This window comes from Haliotis rubra, unplaced genomic scaffold, assembly GCF_003918875.1.
Source record: "Haliotis rubra isolate DU_JTF1 unplaced genomic scaffold, ASM391887v1 Scf208, whole genome shotgun sequence".
NCBI classification, from domain to species: Eukaryota; Metazoa; Mollusca; class Gastropoda; order Lepetellida; family Haliotidae; genus Haliotis; species Haliotis rubra.
Window position 1 is genome coordinate 1471698 of NW_025766092.1, and position 16438 is coordinate 1488135.

General features: G+C 39.2%; 1 protein-coding gene and 1 long non-coding RNA gene across 5 annotated transcripts in view; one reads left to right on the forward strand and one right to left on the reverse strand.

The window, feature by feature from the left end:
* Positions 1-174: 174 nt before the first annotated feature.
* On the forward strand, positions 175-2173 carry LOC124276362. Its single transcript, XR_006898528.1, has 2 exons — positions 175-665; positions 772-2173. It is a non-coding gene; the product is annotated as an uncharacterized LOC124276362 (long non-coding RNA).
* Positions 2174-9405: 7232 nt separating this feature from the next.
* LOC124276364 (tyrosine-protein kinase SRK2-like) overlaps positions 9406-16438 on the reverse strand; it is a 53088-nt gene continuing 46055 nt past the window's right edge. For all 4 annotated transcript variants that reach the window (XM_046712008.1, XM_046712009.1, XM_046712011.1 and 1 more), the window contains 8 exons: positions 16203-16298; positions 15684-15787; positions 14364-14513; positions 13913-14077; positions 12288-12547; positions 11959-12112; positions 11512-11643; positions 9406-11017 (listed from right to left, as the gene is read on the reverse strand). In XM_046712008.1, coding sequence (XP_046567964.1) covers positions 10815-11017; positions 11512-11643; positions 11959-12112; positions 12288-12547; positions 13913-14077; positions 14364-14513; positions 15684-15787; positions 16203-16298 — 1264 coding nt within the window. In that variant the 3' untranslated portion in view covers positions 9406-10814. The remainder of the gene's footprint in view (positions 11018-11511; positions 11644-11958; positions 12113-12287; positions 12548-13912; positions 14078-14363; positions 14514-15683; positions 15788-16202; positions 16299-16438) is intronic.

Here is a 16438-nt window from a genome sequence, read left to right on the forward strand (position 1 = left end):
TGCGGCTTCCACGAAAAGGAACTATATATTTCGGCCGTGGGAGCCATGCCAATTTACACTTATCAGAGGGGTACACAAAGTCTGTGGCCAGGACTACCAGTTGTCTGACCTGCATTATGTGGAAGTAGCGGTGGCTGAGTGGGTTAGATGGCTGACTTTGTGTGCTGGCGATTAGGTGCCTGACTCAACCCAACAAAAGTACTAGAATCTGTACTTTACTGAGAACGGGTAATCCCAAATATAACATATGTTACATTTGATCACTTTCTAAATGGCATTGTTCATTCACAAACCACAATCTGTAAGTTGGTATTGATTGGTGATAAAGGAATACCTAGTGTATAAAAACCTGTGAAGTATTTACATTGATTTCTATGTCTCAGGTCGAGACAGTCTGTGTTCTTTTTAGGAATTTGTTTTGCAGTTTGATTCAAACATTTATAGTTGGCATGCAGATGGCAATACATAAGTACTTGAATATAAATATAACATTTGTAATGTTAGCACCCACTGATATTCATGACTTAATCATGTCAATATGGCTAACAGGAATGTAATTTCCACAGATATTCATCATTATCAATATGGCTAACAGGAATGTAATTTCCACAGATATTCATGACTTAATCGTGTCAATATGGCTAACAGGAATGTAATTTCCACAGGTATTCATGACTTAATCGTGTCAATATGGCTAACAGGAATGTAATTTCCACAGATATTCATGACTTAATCGTGTCAATATGGCTAACAGGAATGTAATTTCCACAGATATTCATGCAATTTACAAAACCTTAAAGGTCAACCTTAGGTAAGGATGGTGTTCACTTTATGCCAAAGGTATAGCCACATTAAATATCTGTTTCTGTTGCAATGTTGTTGAATGCGTTCTGTAACACGTGCATATGTTATCAATTACTGTTTGTTTCACTGTGAAATGTGTTAATTCTGTTACTATCCAAGAATCTGTGATTCTGTACAAAGGATATTTTTACACCAGAATCACTAGACAGAGATATCTATTGTAGCTAAGGATATGTTTGTTAACAAAAGTGTTCAATGTATTAAAGTTGCTTGATCAGGGATGGAAGACCTTTTAGAGAGTTCTAGGCACCATATGTGGCCCGATTGTCTAAAGTGCCGCAATTCGCTGCACAGAGTTGTGACCCTTGGACACGCCAGAACCCTATAATTGTTGGTTCGACTTTTTAGAGAGTTCTAGGCTCCATATGTGGCCCGATTGTCTAAGGTGCCGCAATTTGCTGCACAGAGTGGTGACCCTTGGACACGCCAGAACCCTATAATTGTGGGTTCGACTTTTTGGGTCCCGAAATACACATCATGTTGGAAAGTGTTCATAATATCTCCAAATCATCATCATCTTGGGGTCGCAGTGATAATGTTGCTAGGTTACCTTCATCAGAGTGGTAAATGTTCAAGATCTGTATCTCCCACATTAAGCTGACATCTTGATATGGATGAAAAACATTTCCAAGCGGCAAGAAAACCAACATGCCCACACTTGCTCTTGGGGTCGTAACAATTTGTAACCCAATACAGCACTTATATTTTATGACTTGATATAGTTTTGTTCTGTAGGTGAATTGCAATGCCGAATCTGTTGTTTATACATTCAGAGATGGAAGATGATATAATGGCACAAACACATAGCCTGGAAGGAGCTGGTTTGTAATGTGCTATTTACTGTCTACAGGAATATACTGGAGAATATGGGTAACATGGTTGTTGACTAGTCAGTAATTACTCTCATGTAGCTTGTTATGTACTGTATCATATCTCTTGTGATAAAGGAATTGCAAATTGAGGTATTGTATAATTGGACTTGTATCAGGATGTGATATTGTATTGAACAACGAGAAGAGTTCTATGGATATACAACTTCTTTAATATAATATGATCGACGTTTCGGTGTAGCTGCTAACAAGCAAAATGATAGCAGCTACACCAAAACGTCGCTCATATTATATTAAAGAAGTTGTATAATCCATAGAACTCTCCTATGTGTTCATCACACCAACTTCTAAATGCCACTCAAAGAAGATGATATTGTATTGCTGTATTGTAAAACCACTACTGGCAAAGTTGTCCATTTATTTTATTTTATGAAAGCAAATCAATATATACTTTTCTGTAATATACCAGATGAACCAGTTGTAGTGTATTGTTGTCCATTCAAGATATTCACTGTGGCAGAATGTTTCAGGAACATATCCACATAAGCTTGACTGGAAACAGTCTACTGGGGACTTGATATGAACCAATCTACTTTGATCTTGTCAGTAACTAGTTTACCTGGGCCTTGATATTAACCAGTCTACCAGGGGCTTGTCAGAAATCAGCCTGTCAGGGGCTTGATCTTCCTCAATAATCTCCAGGGTATACGTTACGATCACTCTCCACTATACCCTGGATGCATCCACGGCTTGGCCCGATAATTATATTACCTCCCTTTGCTGGCTCCGCATTCTCACAATAGTCAATCAGCTAAGCCGCCGTTACATCCGAGCGTGCCAGTGTCAACAAAGATAGCGGTCACAGTTGCGAAGGTTTGTTCGCAGTGCCACTCATATTTTTGGGGAAATCATACAGACAAATTGACAGATCTGAAAAAATATATGAAAGAACTCCTTCTACCTCTTTCAGAGTACCTCTGCATCAATTGTGTTGCCAAGTTTAAACGGTTAGATAATTTAAGAAGCGAAAATGAGTTGTGATTGGTTCGCTCAACTTCCCAGCATAGACACCTGATTGGATAAAAAGCCAGCAAAGGGAGGTAATAAAATCATCGGGCCAAGCCGTGGATGCATCCAGGGTATAGTGGAGAGTGATCGTAACGTATACCCTGGAGATTATCGAGGATGAGGCTTGATAGGAACCAGTCTACCAGAGGCTTGTCAGGAACCAGTCTACCAGGGGCTTGTCAGGAACCAGTCTACCAGGGTCTTGTCAGGAACCAGTCTACTAGGGGCTTGATGGGAACCAGTCTACCAGGGGCTTGTCAGGAACCAGTCTACCAGGGTCTTGTCAGGAACCAGTCTACTAGGGGCTTGATGGGAACCAGTCTACCAGGGGACCATTCTACTAGGAGCTTCATAGGGACCAGTCTACCAGGAGCTTCCTTAGGACCAGTCTACCAGGAGCTTCATAGGGACCCAGTCTACTAGGAGCTTCCATAGGGACCAGTCTACCAGGAGCTTCATAGGGACCAGTCTACCAGGAGCTTCATAGGGACCAGTCCACCTTGGGCTTGATTTTAACCAGTCTACCAGGAGCTTCATAGGGACTAGTCTACTAGGAGCTTCATAGGGACTAGTCTACTAGGAGCCTCATAAGGACCAGTATACCAGGAGCTTCATAGGGACCAGTCTACCAGGAGCTTCATAGGGACCAGTCTACCAGGAGCCTTCATAGGGACCAGTCTACCAGGAGCTTCATAGGGACCAGTCTACCAGGAGCTTCTATAGGGACCAGTCTACCAGGAGCCTCGCTAGGGACCAGTCTACCTTGGGCTTGATTTTAACCAGTCTACCAGGAGCTTCATAGGGAACCAGTCTACCAGGGCTTGATCAGGAACCAGTCTACCAGGAGCTTCATAGGGAACCAGTCTACCAGGAGCTTGTCAGGAACCAGTCTACTAGGAGCTTCATAGGAACCAGTCTACCAGGGGCTTGTCAGGAACCAGTCTACTAGGAGCTTCATAGGACCAGTCTACCAGGAGCTTCATAGGGACCAGTCTACCAGGGAGCTTCATACCAGTCTACTAGGGAGCTTCATAGGGAACCAGTCTACCAGGAGCTTGACATAGGGACCAGTCTACCAGGAGCTTCATAGGGACCAGTCTACCAGGGGCTTGAAAGGAACCAGTTTACCTTGGGCTTGATTTTAACCAGTCTTCTAGGGACTTGATAGGAACCAGTCTACCAGGAGCATCATAGGGACCAGTCTACCAGGAGCTTCATAGGAACCAGTCTACCATGGGCTTTACAGGAACCAGTATTTCAGGAGCTTGAAAGGAACCAGTCTACCAGGAGCTTGACCATCCTAGATTATCTCCGGGTCTACGTTCCGATAAATTTCCTCCAGTACCCTAGATGTGGCTGCCGTCTGTTGACACTGGCAAGCTCGATTTAACGGCTTATCAGGATTGATAAGAACCAGTCTACAAGGGACTTGATCGAAACCAGTCTTTGTGGTTATTTCATTTACATGCATATGTATATCTATGGCTGCTTTCACTCACAAAGACTGATTCTTACCCATGACATACCAAGCTGCTGGTAACATGGAAACCTCCCACAACACTCCTGGCCAACCAATCCTTGTTTTAATTGGGAAGTACCAGGCAGGGTAAGAACAAGTGCCATTGTTTAATGTCTTTTGGTACAAGCTGTCAGATTTTCTATCCACTCACAGTGAAACTGTAGTGCAAATAGGGCTGCACAACAGAGAGAAAAATGAACAATCTTCCTATATGCGAGCGAAGCAAGCAAAGGTTGGCAACGCACTTCCCTTGCTTTGGTTCGAACAATATTTTTAATGTCAAAATAAAATATCACCACCATCAAAGGTAGAAACCCATTTCCTCACAGGGTTGTGCTCTCAGATTTCCAACCTCATACTAGTATTTAATAATTACTCACGTAAAATATATTTCATTCAACATTTTAAGGGCCACTCGTGGTAAATCAATTTGTTCTTTGCCTCCATTACCCCTGCCAGCTTCCAGTTCAGAATGTAGGATCAAACAAGGAGTCTGTCCCATTTAATGATTATGTGAATATTTCCTGGTTGCATGTACCCAACATGTCCAACAAGATGAACACCATTAAGATGACATGCATACTAAGCTCCAATATTTCAGAATATACGTCTTGATCAATCCCAATGTACTAATAGAAGATAATTCAAAATAGAATACATAAACAGTTATATATGTAGCCATTGGGAATCAGTTTCATCTCCAAATATACAGCACGTTGGAATTTAGACACATTCCATCAGTTTGGGTTATACTATCACATGCATTTTTGTATAACTTCAAAGTCAGGTTTCTGTACCTGTCAAGATCAAGGTTAGAATTGGTGTTCAGCAAACCATGCTTGTTGTAAGAGGCAACTAACAGGATCTGGTTGTAAGGCCTGCTCACTTGGTTGACATGTGACAATTTATTCCAATTTGGTAGATACATGCTCATGATGTTGATCTTTGGATTGTCTTAATTGTCCCCCGCCGCAACGCTGAACGGGGGACTGTGTATTCAGCAGCGTACGTCCGTACGTCCATCACGATTCTTGTGAACGCGGTATCTCATGAACTGTTGTATCCAATGACTTCAAATTTGGTGACAGCCTACATTTGGGGATTACACAGACACCAGTTTATTTGGGTGACCTTGACCTTATCTTCAAGATCACCATGACACTTTGAACACTTTTCTTGTTAACGCGACATCTCATGGACTGTTGTACCCAATGTCTTCAAATTTGGTGACAGCCTACATTTGGGGATTACGCAGACACCAGTTTATTTGGGTGACCTTGACCTTATCTTCAAGGTCACCATGACACTTTGAACACTTTAAACTCTTGTTAACGCGACATCTCATGGACTGTTGTACCCAATGTCTTCAAATTTGGTGACAGCCTGCATTTGGGGATTACGCAGACACCAGTTTATTTGGGTGACCTTGACCTTATCTTCAAGGTCACCATGACACTTTGAACACTTTTCAAACTTATTTAAACGCGATATCTCATAAAACATTGCACCCAATGTTTTCAAGTATGTTGACAGCCTACATTGGGTGATTATGCAGACACCAGTCATTTCAGGCATCTTGTATGTGACCAAAAAGTAAAAAGTAGTAAATATAGATATTCCATTCTTTAGCAGCGGGGGACATTGCCATATTAGTGGCAAACACTTGTTATTTATGGGCCGTTGCCATATGGCTGAGTTTGACGTTAAACAACAAACAAACTAACATTGTTTTCCCGTTTGAACAAAATACCCAAAGAACCAGATTCCATTGTTTTTTTTATTTATTTAGACTGAGGATGAATTTGAGATATGTACAAAGTATCAAAACATAGTCATGCATCATAAACATGTAATAGGATGGTACCTGTAGAAAAACACATAAATCATAATAAAAAACATCAACAATTCTCATTACAAGCAAATAATCTATAAAATTAACAAAGCAAAATTAAAAAGACAAATACTTGTATATTAAAAAGACCCATAATTTTGACATTTATCATTGTCTGTGGTAGAACATGGAGAGAGATATACTATATACAAGGTAGTTTGAGCATAAGACACCACGCTAAAGGGTCAAGGATGACTATCTTGTAAATTGTACCCCCTTGGCTAACCAGCTGATTCATTCTAGTCAGCCTTAGATCCTTTACAAGCAAAATCTCAATGGGTATTAAAAGAACACTGAAAATATGCATTCAGTTCCAAAACAGGAGGATGTACACCTGTGTCTGATGAATAAAGACAGGCCAGACAAGATTTACCAGGCCACCATAAGACATTACTGCTTTGCCCTTACCCTGCCCAGTAATTCAGAACTAGTCCGGCAGATAAAGACTCATTTGTTTGAGAATTAGACTTTGCATCATGATGTATATATGTTTGTGTTAGCGCATGCTTTGTTGCATGGAGATTAGCGCATTATAAGACTTCTCATTATTATTATTATAATATTTATGTTGATAATTAAAAAACTTTAATGTACATATCATGGGAAGCCTGGTACAAAGATACTGTCCAAGCTGTTATTAATCTATTAACTTTACATTATACTCAGTTTTCAAATAGTTATTAAGTCAGACACTTACTGGTAGCTAATTTTATTTCCTAGGTTTCACAAGCAGTAAAATGAAAAAGTTATTTCCCTAATCTAAGCTGTAATTGATTATGATCAGGTATATTGACAGTGTTCTTTTAAGTTTCTTCTCTCTGTTGAAGACCTTTACTTCATTGTCTGCAGCAACTATACATAAATGTAACTGAAAATCTTTTCTCCTCACAAGAAAATTATTCTCTGCCCTATGTTTTATTGTAGTCAAACTTAACAGCCTGGTAACCAGGCAGATGTGCTGATACAATATTTAGTTACACCTGTATCTTGCCACTTTAAGCCCATGTAATATTCTTACAAAGCCCTTGGTTCAGTTTTTTGTTTCAAATTCTTTGTTTACAGAATTCACATCACTCACTGATTTTGCTCTTTCTGTTACGACATCAAAATGAGCGTTCATTTCTCTGTTCCACCAGTTTTCTTAGTGGCAAGGGCAGGTAACTCTAATCTTCATGATGACATATTTCGAGGACTGAAGAACCATTGTGTGTATTCTTTGCACAGGACACACAAAATGATTTGATAAAAATAACAATTTCACTCAACCCAAAAAATGTGAGCCTCTTAGAGGCCTCAATAAACTCAATGAAAGAAACATTAACATCACAATAAATTTGGTTTACAAAACAAATATGTGTCAGAATGCAGTTAGATGTATGTAAAATATGACAAAAAATATTACAAATTTCACACACATATTTAATATATATTAATGCTTTCATATATTTAAAAATCTTTATTCCAAACTTATATGAGGCACTTAATGCAATTGTAACAGACAATTACATGTATACTTTATCGATGAGCACCAAATATATTGCTTCACAGTGACAATCACTTATATGTAAGCTTGCCAAGATCGCTTAGAAAGGTTCATTGTTGCCTATTAAATAACTGCTCTGCTGCTTTCAAACACAGTTAGGCACTTGACACAAACAAAATATACTATGCATTTGCAATTGTGATGGCAAAGAACATCAATTTTCTGCTCATGTGTATAAGAATGGCACACCAGCTTTAGAAGTTGATTTTGTTTTATATCAAACAGAAGAATAATGTGTAATTATTTATGTACAGCAAAAATCTTTGTATGCCTGTTCCACTTTACTTCATCAATATCACAAAGGCAGACCCCAAGAGTGGGACTCAATGTACCAATGTGAGGGAATTAACCCATGGTCATGCTTTCACTACAAGCAAACACTTGAACCACTAGGCTACTCTGTTGGTGAAGGTGACACTAATGAAGAGCCAAGATGTGGTTGAGCTGGGTTTGTACGTTGTTTTCATGTGTTTCAAGTGTACTGGGTTGGATACATGGGGAAGAATGATACCATGTAAATACTGGCAACAAAATGCAAACATACAACTGTCAGAATAAAAGATCTATTAAGATGTGATTGATCCACACATGACTACAGTTAAAAACTGTAAGCGGGAATGCTAGAGTCTGTGGTTGTTTAAGTAGGATGGGACTTATACCCGTTTAAAACAATGTGCTTCTAAAAAAATGGCTACTTCATATAACACAAAATATGTATGGTACATTAAAAATTAGCATAAATTAACAATGTACAAATAAAGTAGTAATAACAAAATGACAAATGAAATTTGACTACAATCACTGATGATTTCCTTCATATGTGTATGTCTTGAGTGGTGGAACAAGCCCACATATCTTGGTAAATCTCCAACCTAGGTCTGATGGGAAGAAATATAAAAGAAACAGATCAGTTGGAAGGACACAATGATCATATTTCCCCTAAAGTATTTGAAAGGTCTGACTATAAAAGTTCAATCTGTAATGCCAACCCATATGAATTTCTGTTCTACGGTGTACAAGTGCTGTTGCATCATGTACTTTGTATACATGTATCTACTGATTTTGAATGAATAAAAAAAAATAAAAAAATAAAAATGTATGTTTACACTGTTAAAAAAAAAGATAAAAAAGATAAAAAAGTTCAATGATATTAAAATCATGTTGTATGAGCTTGAATACTTATACTTCTAATTTCTAATTTGGAAAATACAATATTTATCATTCACAAATAGTTAAAATCATAAATAAATTCACTCATATTATTGTTAATGAATAAAACTTGTATCAATGTACCAAAGATCATTACTGTATATCCATGGTTTTAAATACATCCAGTTGCATGCAACATTAACTATTGCAAAATTTTCTGTTAAGTAAATATTGTTTCAGAGACGGCACTTACTTCAGAGTGGCACTTTTACAAATGAATCTGTTCCTGTACAATTCAATATCATACATTCATCACATCCTAAGTGAGGAATCATCCTATCTTACAACACAGGCTGAAAATATCACCAGTTCCTGGGCCATGCCTGAGAGAGTAAAGGCCACAACCATCAGATGTGACACTTGCTTCACATGCATTAAAAATCACTTGTGCATTCTTTGAAACCTGATATTTCATGCGAAACAGTGAAGAGGTCTCACATGGTGCAAAATATTCCAAATCATTTTCACTATTGTGACTTGGCTATCCCAGTCTCAAAGACATTTTGTGTAATTTTTATTGGCGTGCATTTTGTGATTTTTGGAAGTTATCTCCCTTTTCCCTTATAAAAATCCACTTAATGGTGAGTCAGAGATGCATTTTGCTGAAGATGAACTGAGGGTTGGTGTTATTCATCACATAGACAGGGAAACAACAATTACATGCCTTCTTTCACTCATGGAATGAGTTAATGCTGTTTTAGGCTGCAATTTGCAACATTCACTGTCAGATAGACAGCTTTATCAAAATGTTCGAATCTCATCAAGAGCCTGCCTGAAATGAGATTTTAAACAAAACAAAAAGAAACTGTCAAATAATAATTTGAAGAATTAGTCATCCCCTAGTATCCAAGCTCAACAGACAATGAATTGCACAAATTATTGAAAGCTTGTGGTAATACCTTCAAAGCAGAAAACAATTCTGAGAAAACAGGTGAGAAGTTCATACAAGCTAGGAGAGTTGATTTGTTTGTATACATTAAGCAGGTGTAAACATAAACATGATAAATCAACAAAAAATATCAAGTATGTTGCAACATGAACTAAAATATTTTAGTCTTACCAAATACACTCGAAATATACATTGTACAACAGTAAATAAACAATCTTAACCTCATGTCTATAGTCAACATTTGATATCTTTGATCTCCATAAAAGGTTTATACACATTTCTTGTAAAAATATCTTCTGTTTTCTGCATACAAAATGTTGATAAATAATATTATATAAAATGTTCAGGACATATCTTCTAAACATAATCTTCTCCCAGTTACAGTGTTACAGGCATGGCACATGTGCCCAGTGGATCTTGACCTGTGATCTTAATGTCAACTTTCTAACATGACAAAACTGACATTTGCAAAACAAAATTCACAAGCCAAAAATAATGTTCCAAGAGTTTGTTCATGCGGTGAATACAAACCAACTTTGAGACAACTGTGGTACAAAACTCGTCCATGGCAAGATTTAGAGACAAATATTTATGTTGTGACAGGAAGACATAATCGCACAGCCTCAATCCCATAAAAAATATTCTAATTTGTATATAAATAGCTTTAGAATGTCTTGACACATTATTAACCCAGGGATTGGCATGATTGTAAGTTACAGGAAATTTGCAAAATGCAATATGTTACTTCACTTGTCCTGTTAGTAAAGACAAAACTTATATATCAAGTCTCTTTCTGTACAGGAATTTTTTTGAATGATTTTATTGCAAAAGATCCCACATTTACTGTTACAGTAATGGGATAAAAAACAAACTGTGCTTTGTTGAAAACACTAGCATCTTTGATGTATGGCACGACAAAACAATGTCTCCTGGGCCAGTTTTCGTTTTAACATAAACAAAGCACTAATAGTTGAAAAGCAGATATCCTAGAGGATGTATCTTTAATCCGTCTCCTTATAACTTCCCTCCGATGAGATAAAGAAATCATCGAAGTATGTGAAGAGATACTCGAATGTGGGTCTGTTGTCGGCCCTCTTGTCCCAGCACTTCAACATGGTGTCGTAAGCTCCTTCAGGACATTGGCGTGGCCGTGGCATCCGGTAACCCTTGTCCACCTGGTCCAGGACATCCCGGTTACTCATACCTGAAATAAGTGGCATTTTGTTGGGTTTGTTCTATCATCCAAACATCACCACAGGGAAAGATCAAGAGAATTGCTTTTGCAGACAATAGTGACAACATCAGTTATAATGACTCATAATATTTCTTACAATCATGAACAGGAGAAAACCATCCCACAGGAGAGACAGCTTTAGTGTATGTTGCGATAGGGTTGATACAGAGGGGACAACTATATTGTATGCTGTGATGGGTTGATACAAGAAAAAGGGGAGACAACTTAAGTATGAGCAGTGATAGGGTTGATACAAGACACAGGGGAGACAACTATAGTGTATGCTGTGATTGGTTTACACAAGAGACAGGGGAGACAACTATAGTGTATGCTGTGATTGGTTTACACAAGAGACAGGGGAGACAACTATAGTGTATGCTGTGATTGGTTTGATACAAGACAGGGGAGACAACTGTACTGTATGGAGTTTAGGGCTGAAAACACACACAGGAGAGACAACTCACCGGGGTAAGGGACCTGTCCTCGTGTAACGAGTTCCATCAGTAATATACCATATGACCACACATCTGACTTGATGGTGAACTTGCCGTACAGGGCTGCTTCTGGGGCTGTCCACTTGATGGGGAATTTAGCTCCTGTGAATAAAGAACATTTTACAGTCCTTCTTTTCTAATAATGACGCTTTTATATGTCTCTTCACTAGCATCAAAAGGCAAAGACTTTACTGACTGCCTCTGTTTAGAAAACTCTTACTTTATCTATGTGGTCTCTCAAGGTCATAGGTAACATGACATTAAATATGGAAAAGAATAAAGAAGTAAAACCATCACCATCATCATATTCATATTTTCTAACAACTGGAAAGTTTCACTGTCCTAAAGATGAGCTGGTCTGTGTCAAGAAACTTAATATCTTGTTCCACATAGGTGTTTTGTGAAGTCTCTTCTCACCTTGTTTTGGATTGTACTCATCATCCTCAATGACCTTGGCCAGGCCAAAGTCAGCCACCTTGCAGATGTTGTTGTCTCCCACAAGGATGTTTCTGGCAGCCAGATCTCGATGAATGAATTTCATCTTTTCCAGGAACGCCATACCATTGGCAATCTGAGGATACAGAAGAAACCGGTGAGTGCTTGAAACCTGTTCTAGTTCTACAACTCAAACAAACATTTTCAATAGGATACATTTTAAGATAGACCAATCATATAAAAATCTGGTAATCCTTAAAAACATTTTAGTATTGAAAATTGATGAAATCAGTAAAATAAATCCTAATCACCTGTGCTGCCATGTCAATCAGATGCATGGTATCCATGGATTTGCCAGCACCTTCTCGAAGGTACTCCAACAGAGCGCCGTTGCTCATCAGCTCAGTGACAATATAGATGGGCTCTTCTTTTGTGCATACAGCGTACAGGCGCACCAGTTTGTCATGCTTGCACATCTTCATGATGGCCGCCTCAGCCAGGAAAGCTTCTGATGTCATTGTTCCTACCTTCAAGGTCTTGATGGCAACATCGGTGGAGTTCATCCATTTACCTGGACAGAAACATAATACACAAATTATCACTTGAACAGACACATAACTAGATACTCAACAATTTCTCAATTACAAAAACATACTTATTTACTCAACTATTAATTCTCTGTGCAGTACTTATATTCATCACAAATTCAATCAATGGTCATCTGAGTGATGAACATAAACTTAGCCAACTATCCTGCTACCCATCAATACAATCCACAAACAAACCCACCTTTCCATACTTCTCCAGATGAGCTAACTATCCTTCTACCCATCAACACTATTCACAAACATTTCCATACTTCTCCAGATGAGCCAGCTATCCTTCTACCCATCAATACAATCCACAAACAAACCCACCTTTCCATACTTCTCCAGATGAGCCAACTATCCTTCTACCCATCAACACTATTCACAAACAATCCCACCTTTCCATACTTCTCCAGATGAGCCAACTATCCTTCTACCCATCAATACAATCCACAAACAAACCCACCTTTCAATACTTCTCCAGAGGAGCCAACTATCCTGCTACTCATCAACACTATTCACAAACAAACCCACCTTTCCATACTTCTACAGATGAGCCAGCTATCCTTCTACCCATCAATACAATCCACAATAAACCCACCTTTCCATACTTCTCCAGATGAGCCAACTATCCTGCTACCCATCAATACTATTCACAAACAATCCCACCTTTCAATACTTCTCCAGATGAGCCAACTATCCTTCTACCCATCAATACAATCCACAAACAAACCCACGTTTCAATACTTCTACAGATGAGCCAACTATCCTTCTACCCATCAACACTATTCACAAACAAACCCACCTTTCCATACTTCTACAGATGAGCCAACTATCCTGCTATCCATCAACACTATTCACAAACAATCCCATCTTTCAATACTTCTCCAGATGAGCCAACTATCCTTCTACCCATCAATACAATCCACAAACAAACCCACGTTTCAATACTTCTACAGATGAGCCAACTATCCTTCTACCCATCAACACTATTCACAAACAAACCCACCTTTCCATACTTCTACAGATGAGCCAACTATCCTGCTATCCATCAACACTATTCACAAACAATCCCACCTTTCCATACTTCTCCAGATGAGCCAACTATCCTGCTACCGATCAACACTATTCACAAGCAAACCCACCTTTCCATACTTCTACAGATGAGCCAACTATCCTTCTACCCATCAACACTACTCACAAACAAACCCACCTTTCCATACTTCTACAGATGAGCCAACTATCCTGCTACTCATCAACACTATTCACAAACAAACCCACCTTTCCATACTTCTCCAGATGAGCCAACTATCCTGCTACCGATCAACACTATTCACAAACAAACTCACCTTTCCATACTTCTCCAAACTGACCAGCACCAAGACGCTTCTCAAGTTTTAAAGTTTCACGAGGGATTTCCCAGGTGTCTTTGGTTTCCCGGGACAAATCCTCCATCACAGGCTTTGGTTTTGGACATGAGTCTGTGAGTTTCTGGCACAATCCATCCGAGTTATCTGTAAGCATTAGTCCAATGGGTCAGGGCATACAATCAAGAGTACCAGCCCAATCAGATTTCCAAAGGTTTATTTTATGCAAAATATTCAAATATTGTCTGTGGTCTCAAATGTATTAATTATCTAAGCTATAGTCAATGAGTAGGAGTTTCAGAGTCACAAATGTCACTTCTGACATATATTGTTCACAAAATACCTCATCAATCTTATCAAGAGCTGAATTTAATCGCAATAAAATACTTTGACTTTGAAGTGTTTAAAAAATAGCAAAGCAAGCTGATGTTACCATGGTAGTGGTTGACGATCTCTATCAGGTTTGTGAACGTCTTCCTTGGTGTGATGTAGCAGCCCCCGTTGTCCAAGTTGCGCACCTTGTAGTGCTTCACGCAGTCCCCCTTCGTCTGGTCATAGTCTCGCACGGACAACACATACGCACCTGTACAGTAAATAAGTGACAGTTACCATGCAGGCAGGAGAAATAACTATGGAATGTAACCAATGGAGGAGACTTGTAGAAGAGACCTCATCATGAAGCATGAAATTATATGGCCAGTTGGGGTTCTCACTTGGAGGGTTTTACTCACAAAACTGTCCTACTAGTCTTTGTTTCAGAGGATCACTTGGAGGGTTTTTACTCCCAAAGCTGTCCTCCTAGTCTTTGTTTCAGAGGATCTCTTGGAGGGTTTTACTCACAAAGCTGTCCTACTAGTCTTTGTTTCAGAGGATCACTTGTAGGGTTTTACTCACAAAGCTGTCCTACTAGTCTTTGTTTCAGAGGATCACTTGGAGGGTTTTTACTCACAAAGCTGTCCTACTAGTCTTTGTTTCAGAGGATCACTTGGAGGGTTTTTACTCACAAAGCTGTCCTACTAGTCTTTGTTTCAGAGGATCACTTGGAGGGTTTTTACTCACAAAGCTGTCCTACTAGTCTTTGTTTCAGAGGATCACTTGGAGGGTTTTTACTCACAAAGCTATCCTACTTGTCTTTGTTTCAGAGGATCACTTGGAGGGTTTTTACTCCCAAAGCTATCCTACTAGTCTTTGTTTCAGAGGATCTCTTGGAGGGTTTTACTTACAAAGCTATCCTACTAGTCTTTGTTTCAGAGGATTACTCACAAAGCTATTCTACTTGTCTTTGTTTCAGAGGATCACTTGGAGGGTTTTACTCACAAAGCTATCCTACTTGTCTTTGTTTCAGAGGATCACTTGGAGGGTTTTACTCACAAAGCTATCCTACTTGTCTTTGTTTCAGAGGATCACTTGGAGGGTTTCAGTAGTCTTTGCTATGACAATCACCAGGAAGGGTTTCACTATTCTTTGCCAAGGGACATCACTGTGAGGGTTTCACAAAGGTATGCTGGTAGTCTTTATTGGGAGAAGATCACCTTAGAAGGTTTCACTAGTCTTTGTATGGAGATCAACGGGAAGGGTCTTGGTAGTCTTTGTTTAAAGAAGATTACTTGAAGGGTTTCACTAGTCTTTGCCATGGGAGATCACCTGGGAAGGTTTCACTTGTCAATACTAGGGACTCAGCTTGGATGATTTCCCTAATATGACCTGAATGGTTTAACCTATGCTAAGGTACAAATCTATGCTAGGGGCTCACCTGGGCATGTTTCGCTCTCTCGGATGAGGAAGGTTCCAGGGCGGAACCCAGGTAGAAGAAGCTGACGCTCTGTTTCCTTCCTCGTGATCTTCCCGAAGAACCATCTGAAACACAAAATCACCCAATCAAAACATGACAGTGTAGTCCCTGGCTTTAATCATGATCATATTATTCCCAGAATACACCCTAGAGTGTTCCTCGGTATCAGAATATGTCCCATCGAGTTCCTCAGTATCTACATATATCCCAACAGAATACACCCTATAGTGTTCCTCGGTATCAGAATATGTCCCATCGAGTTCCTCAGTATCTACATATATCCCAACAGAATACACCCTATAGTGTTCCTCAGTATCTACATATATCCCAACAGAATACACCCTATAGTGTTCCTCAGTATCTACATATATCCCAACAGAATACACCCTATAGTGTTCCTAGTTATCCAATATGCCCCATAGTGTGTCTCCTCGTATAACTATAGTGTCTACAACATTGGAACATTGATCCAGAACTTACTCTTGAGACTCCAGTGTATTTTCCATGGCCACATAGTTGCTTGGTACGTAACCCTCCTGGCCGTTCTCATGTTTGGCCAGCCACCAGTCTCCATCACTGCAACACATTCAGCACATCATACAACCTGTAGGATCTGTCAATCTGTCATCTTAAATCAACTAAATGATAGTTGTACACATCCCATTTGGGATGCCGCCAATGGTCTTCTGGATGTCACCAATGGTATTTTACCAGTA